The 9,951-nt window shown below is 48.6% G+C and overlaps 3 protein-coding genes across 5 annotated transcripts; 1 reads left to right on the top strand and 2 right to left on the bottom strand.

Annotated features, from left to right (window-relative positions):
* Positions 1-1,195: 1,195 nt before the first annotated feature.
* Positions 1,196-4,505, bottom strand: LOC101067466 (uncharacterized). The gene is made up of 6 exons (XM_003966991.3): positions 4,323-4,505; positions 3,453-3,560; positions 2,347-2,486; positions 2,173-2,269; positions 1,970-2,094; positions 1,196-1,832 (listed from the first exon to the last, which is right to left on the bottom strand). The coding sequence occupies exons 1-6, from the start codon at positions 4,405-4,407 to the stop codon at positions 1,656-1,658; spliced, it is 732 nt and encodes a 243-aa protein (XP_003967040.1). The 5' UTR covers positions 4,408-4,505; the 3' UTR covers positions 1,196-1,655.
* A 167-nt stretch (positions 4,506-4,672) lies between these two features.
* On the top strand, positions 4,673-7,994 carry spata2l (spermatogenesis associated 2-like). 3 transcript variants are annotated; one of them, XM_011606809.2, is made up of 4 exons: positions 4,673-4,810; positions 5,794-6,148; positions 6,364-6,654; positions 6,742-7,994. In XM_011606809.2, exons 2-4 carry the CDS (start codon positions 5,807-5,809, stop codon positions 7,660-7,662), a joined length of 1,554 nt encoding a protein of 517 aa, XP_011605111.2. In that variant the 5' UTR covers positions 4,673-4,810; positions 5,794-5,806; the 3' UTR covers positions 7,663-7,994. The 3 variants fall into 3 exon arrangements, with proteins under 3 accessions (XP_011605111.2, XP_003967059.2, XP_011605110.2); XM_003967010.3 differs by lacking the exon at positions 4,673-4,810 and adding an exon at positions 4,958-5,152; XM_011606808.2 differs by lacking the exon at positions 4,673-4,810 and adding an exon at positions 5,190-5,433.
* A 402-nt stretch (positions 7,995-8,396) lies between these two features.
* pdf (peptide deformylase, mitochondrial) lies at positions 8,397-9,883 on the bottom strand. The gene is made up of 3 exons (XM_011606810.2): positions 9,772-9,883; positions 8,763-9,405; positions 8,397-8,648 (listed from the first exon to the last, which is right to left on the bottom strand). The coding sequence occupies exons 2-3, from the start codon at positions 9,358-9,360 to the stop codon at positions 8,491-8,493; spliced, it is 756 nt and encodes a 251-aa protein (XP_011605112.2). The 5' UTR covers positions 9,361-9,405; positions 9,772-9,883; the 3' UTR covers positions 8,397-8,490.
* Between the last annotated feature and the right edge of the window lie 68 nt (positions 9,884-9,951).

The raw sequence follows: 9,951 nt of genomic DNA on the forward strand, positions 1-9,951 counted from the left end.
CACGGCAGTTCTGCTGGAACACACCCTGGTGGAGATGGCGTGGCTTGAATTATGCCGACTTGACGACACGCGGCAACTAAACGTTCCTGTGTGGGATTGTGACTCATGTGGTTTGAGGTTGTTTTTAACTGTCTTCAGAAGCTGGAAACATCGACAGACGCATTTCTCTCATCCCACCACGGCTGCCAAGAACACGTCTTGCTTTTTCCCCCATGTGGCTTCAATCCTTCACATCTCAGCCAGTCGAATTAATGAGAAGCAGAGCGACACCGACTCTTTATCAACTCTGTGTTGTTGCCATTAACGAATGTCTCCGTGTCTATTGGGTCACTTGTGAAGTAATCTGGGACCGTTAGTTGTCAGGGGCCCTCCAGAACCCACGCAGATATCCAGCCTGGTGTGTTTTCAGATGATTTCCTCACTGCGTGCTTAGAGAAACTCTTTTTTTCCACTGTAGTTTTCTCTCCTGCCTTGAATCAGTGTTTTTTCTCCTTTGATTCATTGAAGCCGCTCGTTCTGTCCCATTTTAACTGATGACCAGTCCGCCAGTTTCTCCTTCCTGTTATGTGGAGATGGGTCACCAGCAGAGTCAATGTGGTCACACGTGTTGATGTGTTGGACCATTTTTGCCCTTTTCAGGGTTCAAAAAGCGGGGGGAAGAAAGATGGAGAAGATGGGGCCCGTCGGGGGTTTAATTATGTCTCCTCGCTGTCACGACAGTGGTTTGTTATCAAGTCAGATGTGTCAGTTTTAATGCTGGGACCTCGTTAATTCTCTTTAAAAGCATCTTTGTTGGCCTGACTGGTTCCCGTGTATATTGTATAATGCTGAGCTCCCTAATGGGGCGGTGTACATACGACCAGCTGAGGCCTCCGAACGTTTGTTCGGTTGGACAACGGGGCCCCAAATAACCGGTTGCACATTAAAGGGGCCTATAAGCGCTCACTGTCAGTGCTTGAGAACAAAGCGTCACGCTAACGGGGGATAAATGTGTCAACCCACCCACGGAAGATCAACCTACTTACTCTGAATAGTCTGAATTAATTTTGTTTGTTTGCACAGAGGCAGTTCATCTCGGATTTGGCCGGGTTGAGAGCGCGTTTCCCAGGGACGCTGCCGTCAACGTGCGCTACAGCGATATTTTATGCATCATCGGGCGGGTGTGAGATGAAAATAAAACCACAAACAGCCTTCGTTTGCTGCTACGCTTTGTAATTGTGACCATTCATGTGTTTTCCATCGATACACAAACGTCGTCTTCCATCAAATCTGAGCAAATAATGAAATAGTTGCCAAACTGTCGATGCTCACCACAGACGTGGGTGGAAATCTATCCCATAGTTGCACAGGTTTCCGTAAAATCTCAAGCGTCACGTGCGATTACAACGTCTACGGCCAAAGTTCGGTATTTTTCTCGTTCCGTAGACGAGACGGAACGGTACGATGCTAGTTTAGTGTGTGTGAATCTGTGTTACGGCTCATGCAGAGAATACAAGCAGCTCGAAAAAAGGCAACAGGAAGTACAGTAAAGTCAAGCTACAGTGCAGCCAGGTGTGCACGGAAAGCGTTCTAGTGAATTAAGAAACGAAATACGGACCAAGAAGATGCATCTCTGACACGTTTGATAACAAGGTTAGAGCAGAAGCTTTCAGATTCTAAAGGTTCCTCTCCAGAAGTGCAGTCTTGAGATCTGCAGGGCTGCTGACGGTGAAGACGGAGTGCGAGCTGTTCCGTGCTTCCACCAGGGTGGCGACGGCCTCCCCCAGGTCCAGGTTGTTCAGGTAACCGGGCGTCGTGCGTTCGGGCGCGTCGACGCCAGTGTTGATCTTCACCTGCAGAGGCCGGTCGGTGGAAAGATGCAGGTTCAGATGGAGGAAAACAACAACAACAACAACGGCTCCAAATGTGTGACACCATGTGCTCGGCCCAACGTGGCCTCCGTTCCTCGGGGCTCTCGTTAGAGTCGTACCTCGTTGAGTTTGCAGGGCACCTCGGGGTATTCCTCCCGCAGCGCCTGGCAGAAGGCCAAGGCGCTGGCGGCTCCCACGGTCAGGAAACCCGTCCCGGGCATCAGCAGCTTCTCACCTGCCCCACCTGTGGCACAAAAATGAGGGAGGGTGGGAGGTGTTCACACGTGCCCAGTCCCCAGTAAACCTCTCCTGTCCGTGTCACCTGTTATGAAGGTGTAGGTGCAGTTGCAGTCGTCCCTCACTAGGGGGAAGAAAACCTTCCAGGACACAAAGGTGCTGAAGAGGAGCGTCTCGATGACCTGGAGAGGTGAAATACTAACAATGAGACATTCCAAAAAAAAAAAAGAGGCTGCAGCCTCAACGGTCTGGCGCCCACCCAGTGGAGGTCTTTCAGGGACTGGGTGTGCGGGGGTCCCCCCTGCCACCAGCTGAAGCCCAGAGAGGAGACGACGTCTGTCACCTTCCCCACGGCCTTCAGCAGGGCCTGCTTCGCCTCTTCTGCTCCCTCCTCTGACCCTGCAACAAAGACAGAAGCCTTCCAGCGGAGATGGGGGGGGGGGGAGGGGGGACTGCCCAAAACAGCATTCAGAAGGTTCAGACTAACCGATGGGTCGGGAGGCTAACTAGCTTTAGCTTTTTCACAGACGATTCCTAACATAGTTGGATGAATAATAGTTTATTAAGTGCCCTGGGGGGCTTTTATTATGGTCCCGAGTGTCAGTTCATCCATTTTTCAATAAATGATGACCTGAATTTTCATGGAATGACATCACCGGCGCCACGATTTGATTGTTTCCCTTCCCTAAACGGTTTAACAAAGCTTTACAAATTGGTCTGACCCGAATAGGTGGGAGTTCAACAATAACATTCGGAAATGTGACGAATGAGGTGCAGTCTGATTAAGAGGAGCGTTGTGACTGGATCCGACCATCTAAGACGATCTAGGTCGAAATAGGAACAACTGCTGATGTCATTAATCCATCAGGGATTTTTTCATTTAAAAAAATGACTGAGTTGAATCTGGCTTTCAAAGTTGCTCTGATTTATAGCATATTCATAAACACAACCAGCAGCCTCGTTGGCGATGAGTTTGGTGTTGCGTAACAACACGTCGGCCATCAAAGATGTGGTTATTTGATGGGTTTGATTAATTTCTCACTACCCCGTAAGTTAGGTTGCCCAATTTTATTACCCCGCTTGTCCCTTTATCCTCAAAGCAATGCCAATGAATCAATCATTCCTTCAGACATTAATTGAATTCATTTAATTTCCTCCGGTCTACTCTGTTCTATTCTAATGTCTTAGCTGTCACTTCAAGGTTACATCAGTAACTTTTACTGACTAAAGTTGCTCCTCACACCCATAAATGACCTCGACCGGTTCCACCTCCGGATGTCATCGTTGCTATAAAACAGATCACGCAGCGTTGCTATGGCAGCCGTCGCCCAGCCAGCGTCCAGTCTCCGAGGCAGCACAACTCACCCACGTTCCCCACTATAGTGGTGAGGTTGTCCCTGGTGGTGGGAGACACAAACGATCGGAGCCGCTCCAGACGGCTACTGTCTCTGGAGATCACGGCCACTTTAAAACCTACGGACGCACAGAGGTCAGATACGATTTAAAGATGAGGAAACGATGTGGAAATGAGCTGCTATCAATGTCACCAGCAGAATAAATATGTCAGAGCAGCGCTCGGTTATTAATGGACATATGAAACAATAAAAAAAGGAATATTTCATTCTCATTATCCAGTTGGAAGCATTAATTAACATTAAACAACTAGAGTCCAACTTAAGGAACGTGAAACTGTTTAAAAATCACGATAATGGCAGAATCACATTTTGTCAAATTAGCCAAAACGGGCAGGAAAATCCAACCAAATCCAACTATTTGGGCTTTTCTGTCTTTACTAGAAGATACACACTTGATGCCTCCTTACAGAAAAAAAACAATTAAATACAGAAAAATATCTTAAATAGAGTGATTTCTAATTACACACATAAAATCCAGTAACACAGAGAATTGGATTTAATAACCTGTATGGATCTTGGAAAGAAAAACTACTAATATAATTTCTCTCACCATATCAATACAATGCAGAATTCTTGATGACTGAGTGTGTAAATCTGACTGAGCTGTCAATTAGTTCATAAATGTAATAAGTAAATAAACAACTATGTGCACCTCTGTGTATGACAGACCAAAACTTAACTTAAATTAACTGATTTGTTATCTTTATGACAAAGCAAGTTACATAATCTTTAAAAAAAAAAAACATGGATGACACAGGCAACTTGAGTGAAGTGAACAAAAGAAGTTCTCGATCTCCTGGGGGTCACCTGAGGAGCTTACCTTTGTCCAGCAGTGCTTTGACAATCCCTGAGCCCACGGTGCCCGCACCTCCCAGAGCCAACACGACCCTGTCCGAGCTTGACATACCGGCTGCAGCTGCACGGGCCTGCAGAAGGGTGGAGAAGGAAAGAGAAGAGGCGGATCTGTGCAGAGAGGGACGCTCCAAGATGCTTTAAAGTGTAGGTAGGAGCAACAGTTCCGCCCTCGGACCAGTGTCACAGAAGCCACGCCCACAGGTCAGTAAAGTACTGGTTTCACTCATAGATGTAGAAGAAGAACAGTGTGTGTGTGTGTGTGTGCGTGTGCGTGTGCGTGTGTGTGTGTGTGTGTGTGTGTGTGTGTGTGTGTGTGTGTGTGTCACGCAGCGATCGACAGAGAGGGACGAAGAGAGATACTTTTTATCGATTTATCGATTTGTACCTGAAATAACAGATGCTGCCCTCTAGTGGATGATTTCCTTTATACAACTTTTTTGGCTGCGTATCAGGGTAAAGCAACCGTGTGTTGTTTTTTTAAATTGAAATATTTAACTATACAAAAATATGTGTACATCGAAACCTAATTCAGATTTTTTTTTTTTAAATAGTCATATTTCTACTGAAGCACCGACACCGGTGTACTCGCATATTTAAACCCAACGCACCCTTTGAATCCGAGGTGAAAAAAACCCGTGTACCACGTGATAATGTTTACTTTATTCTGGACAATCAAGTCGGTATCGGGTGTTCGGCGATGTTGGACACATTTCAGTGATTAATATCTGAATAACTGATTGGAACAGGTCGGTTTCACTGTCTGGCCAACGTTCTGTTTCTGGCCACGCTTTCAGAGTAAGTGAAGCTATGGCGTTAGCTTAGCTCCGCCACTAGTCGTTTCCTTTGCCACTGAGATTTAATCATTTATCCGCGCCGTCTGTGTGTGTGGGGGGGGGGGGGGACAGCCTGCTTTTAAAAGACTGACTAATCACCGAAAGCTGCTTTTTCAACCGGCAAATACTCGTATCTCCTGGAGGGTGTCGGTGATGTAGGGGGTTGTTTGTACGGGTGGAACTTCCTGGGTAATTCCCATCAGTCAGAGCGCTGCGGCCGATTGTCTCCGCCGACTCTTCCTGGTAACTGTTTAATACACCCTCATGGAACAGCAGACACCGATTAATCTTCACAAAAGACACAAAACACTGAATGACATTTCCATGCATTTACCTCCGGCTAATGCTAAAGTGTCCTAACTTTCACTTTCATGTCTCCGTCTCGTTCGACGGCGTCGTTTTATATGTTCGGTTCGATCTCTCATTGGAATCCCCTCCCGAGTTTGTCAGTGTCGTTTTATTTTACATTTTTATCCACACTGGAGTTTGAGTGTCGTCCTGTTACGTATTGCTGCTGTATCAATATTCAACTCGTGCTATTCGGGTCATATATTGCCAAGTGACAATCATTTTGGATTGTGGGCCTGTCTCCATCTCTAATAGGTGAATGTAAGAGATGAGCATCTCTAGATGGAGAGCTACAGATTTGGTGAGTGCGTACAGTCACAGTTTGGAGCAGCAGATCGTTGAACGAGGCTCCAGCCTGGCGTGCAGAGATGAGAAGCTGTTCGCACAGGCGGAGGACCTGCTGAGGGATGGGGACGCCCAGGACATCCACTGCCTTGACCTGGACCCACTGCTGGTGATGGAGGAGTCCCTCAAAGCTTCAGCCACTGACCCTGGGAGGGCAAAAGCCAAAGGAGGGCTTCAAGGCTTGGCCAAAGCATTTGAAGTTGTGGAGCAAGCTGCTTTAAACCTTTACCTCGGTCCCTGGAGGAGGGAGTACAAGTTTGTCAAGGTTACCCGACAATGTTCATGTCTCCTGGCAACGCAAAATTTATATTGCATTGAAATTGCAAACATCCATCCAATGGTTACATTTTAAGACCCCAAAACATGCAGCGTTTGCTTGCTAAGCGACCACATCAAATTCACGTTTTGCATAAAATCACGACAATTTTTCACCTCCTGCTCAGGTTTTCCCTTTGCTCCCCCCCCCCCCCCCCCCTCCAGATGTACTCCGGGACATTCACCCACTTTATCAAACCGGTGCTGTCAACGTCCCAGATTGAGAAGCTCTTCGGCCTGCTGGGATACCAGCTCAGCTCTCGACACGAACAGCTTCGCCTCCAGCCGTCCCGGGTCGGTCCCGCTTCTCTCGACGACCTCGTCCGCCTGTCCTGTGCGTTGTTCCTGGCTCGCTGCGAGTGCCGCCTGCTCCTGGCGGCTCTGGGGAAGCACGTCGGCGAGGCCCAGTGGGAGCTGAGCGTGGTCCGGGAGAGGCAGAAAGGAAACAGTCTACAGGTGCGTAAACACACCGGGGTGAATGGGGTGACGCAGTAGCGTGCACATCTGAACCGGTGAAACTTCAGCGTGCGTTGATGCCAACAGGTCGCCCTCGACAACACCAAGAAGAAGCTGCAAGTCAGCGAGCCACTGTTTGAGGGGGAGGAGGAAGTAGATCTGTACACGGATGAACATCTTAACGGGCGGCAGAGGGCCAGGAAAGAGGAGCGCCGGGCGACTCAAAGCGGCGCGCCATCGCCCGCCGTGAAAGCGCACAGCAACGGCGCGGCCTCGCCGTCCTCCGGCGCCTCTCACGCCGCCGCGCCGGCGAGGGAGGACGTGCACGTCTCTACCTTCAACTGCCAGCTAACCAAAATGTCCCTGCTGGAGCAGGACGTCGCTAATTCGGCCCGCGTTAAAGAAGGCAAACCTCCCCGTGAAGAGTCCACCTTCAGCAAGGACGACGCCCAGTCGCAGAGCCAGCAGGTAGAGCCGGCGGGGTTTGGCGAGAGCCTAGCCGAGGCCCACGCCTTTTGTAGCTGTCTCCAGTCTCCCGAAGTCTCTCTTAAACTCTGCATCGAGTGCAACACCTTGCACGACGTCGCCTGCGCCTTGCTCCAGGATTGCATCGTGCAGAGCCACTGCATCGCGTTGCCCGACCCGACCGATCGAGCCACCGCGCAGTCGAACGCCGCCGCTCCCGCGGCTGGCGGCGACGATTCGGCTCCGATCAGCCCGCCGCTGAAACCGACCCCTTTCCACCACTGTTGCGACCTCTCTCAGCTGGACCCCCAGCTCCTGTGTCTCACCTGCGGCGTCTTCCACTCCCGCTCGTGCAGAGAGACAGACTTGTGCCAAAAGCGTCACCAAATCAAGCGGCTGGGGGTCTGCCCCTGTGGGAGCACCTGTTCCAGAGACCCCCTGGTCCTGTGCCATTACTGTGGGAACGAATATTGCCGGCCGTGTTGGTTTCGGAGTCCTGTTGTATGTACCTGTGGCCAAACCCTCAACCAGTCACCTGTGTGACGTCTTTCTTTTTGTACTTAAAGTGTTGCACTAACCGGGCGCAGTCTGTGCCTTAAACCCGCGGTGCGAGAAATCAAAAAGAGAAAAGATCACAAATTCAAACGTTGCCTTGACACAGTGCTCAGTTTTATTCTAACGGGCACTCCCATCGTCACCGTCTCCGAAGTGACCATAGTAGTTGTTATTATTAGCATTTTCCAAATATCGTGAATCGCAGAAAGCTACATTTGATTGTATTTGCGCATTTGTCCGTATACTTGTGAAGCACAAAGGAAAGTCTGTCGTGTCTGTTGTTTGCTTCTTGCACACAGTAAAGAGTTCCACACACCACGGATGGTTTTTCCTTTGTTCTCGACCGCCGTCTGATTCAATATCGCAGCAGCCTCGTTCCAAATTGATCCGATTTAGCAATTAACCCCCATCTAAGCAGTGATTTAGAAGAGAGTGATGAACCGTTCCTCTTGGTGAAGAGGTGAAATGCAGCCACGTCATACAAAGACACACACCAACATGCCAAATTGTGATTCTTTTTTTAGAGCCCTTCTTTTTCAGGCACATGTGTGCAAACAGACTATTTCAAATTATACTTAAAGTAAAATTACAGTTGCGGTTTTGTTGTGTAAAGCCTTTAATGGAATCACTCACCTGGGTGGTGCGTGATTTCAAACTATCATCCGCTATTCGGCTTGGTCTGATTTAGATTTTAATAGTGTCCGTGCAGAAAGACAAGTGGGTTTTACTGAAGCATTTTATTTCAGGTGTCTCGACAGGTCGTGCGCGGTCATGCCCAGACGCGTCTACGAATGCTTTGAATGAGAGTGGTTGTGTCTATTCGTTGAATGCCTGCCAGTTAATATTGAGGAAGGTCCTGCTGTCCATGCGGTCAACGTAGAGGACTCCGTCCAGGTGATCCATCTCGTGCTGGAGGATTCGAGCTGGCCAGCCACTGGCTTGCCAGGTAACATCTTCCCCCTTCTCATTCAGACCTGCAAAGTCAATGAAAATGGATGTCCAATGAAATTTGCCCTTTCCTAGAAATTAGACAAATTATAGATGATTGGAAACACGTTTTACTCCAATTTCATAGTTCACTTAATTACCAGACACTTCCACAGACAGGTAGCGTGGGACTGTAGCAGAGTAGCCCGAGATGCTCTCACATGCCTCCTGAAAGAGCACAGTCCGTCCATCCAGGACCCTCAGATGAGGATTTACAAAGATCCTCAGAGGCTGAGCAGAAAGGCCACGAGCTTCCCTCGATGCAGGTGAACTCTCTTCCAACATCTTTTCTGGGTATTCCAGGGCCAGGATCCGGAGTGGCACGCCAATCTGTGGGGCGCTCAGTCCCACGCAGTCAAGTTTACGCATTACTTTCACCAGAGTGTTGATGGTCTTCTGGATTTCAGCGCCCCTAATAGCTGCAGGATCAACAGCAGCTGCACGCGAGCGCAGCACCGGGTCCCCCACCTGGCACACGTGTTTGTATGGAGGAGAGGGAGGGGGAATGATCTTGTGTTTCATATACTGAAGGTAGGAGCGCACCTTGATGCTGCTGGAGTAAGAGCTGGAGCAGAGCAAGTGGGGAGAGACGTGTGAAAGACAACTCGAGGGGCCAGCTCTGCAGGGACCATGTGCACCTTTGGATGTGCAAAGTCTTAATCCCAGTCTGGATAGCAGGAGAAGAGTTTTTGTGGTCATGGTGGAGCGATTGTGACGTTTCAAAACTCAGGGCGGTTCAATGCACTGTAAGAAAACCATATAAAATGACATTTAGTGAGAGAATGTTCGTTCATTAAGGCACATTTTGATTTAAAAAATACATAGAACCCTGCACATCCACAGTCTGGTGGAAAAACATTAAACAATAGCTTTTAAAGTTTGGAATTTACTGTTGAAAAAGCAGCCGTTCGTTTATTATTATTATTATTAGTTGTATTAAACCGGTGCAATGTCATGAGATGTGCAACACCGCCGCCGGTGCAACCCGGTGTATGAAACGCAGAGCAGATTTTAAAGCTGCAACTCGTGTTTAATTTTCTTTAAGACGAAAAAAAAAATGCCACCAGCGAAACATTTAACCTGAGCAATGTTTCAGCGTTTGTCGGTTACCGTAAAGAAGCTCTCATAATGACAGAGATGTCGGGAGAGAAGGTGAAACCACAAGGAAATCGACTGCAGAGAACTGTCAGGGCAGAGAAGAACTACTTCCGGGTCATTAAACTTGATAACTTCACAATAAAAGTTCCTCTAGTTGGACGGTCGCCATAACGCGCATTGGCAGCCTTAAAA

The sequence above is a fragment of the Takifugu rubripes genome, chromosome 9, assembly GCF_901000725.2.
Source record: "Takifugu rubripes chromosome 9, fTakRub1.2, whole genome shotgun sequence".
NCBI classification, from domain to species: Eukaryota; Metazoa; Chordata; class Actinopteri; order Tetraodontiformes; family Tetraodontidae; genus Takifugu; species Takifugu rubripes.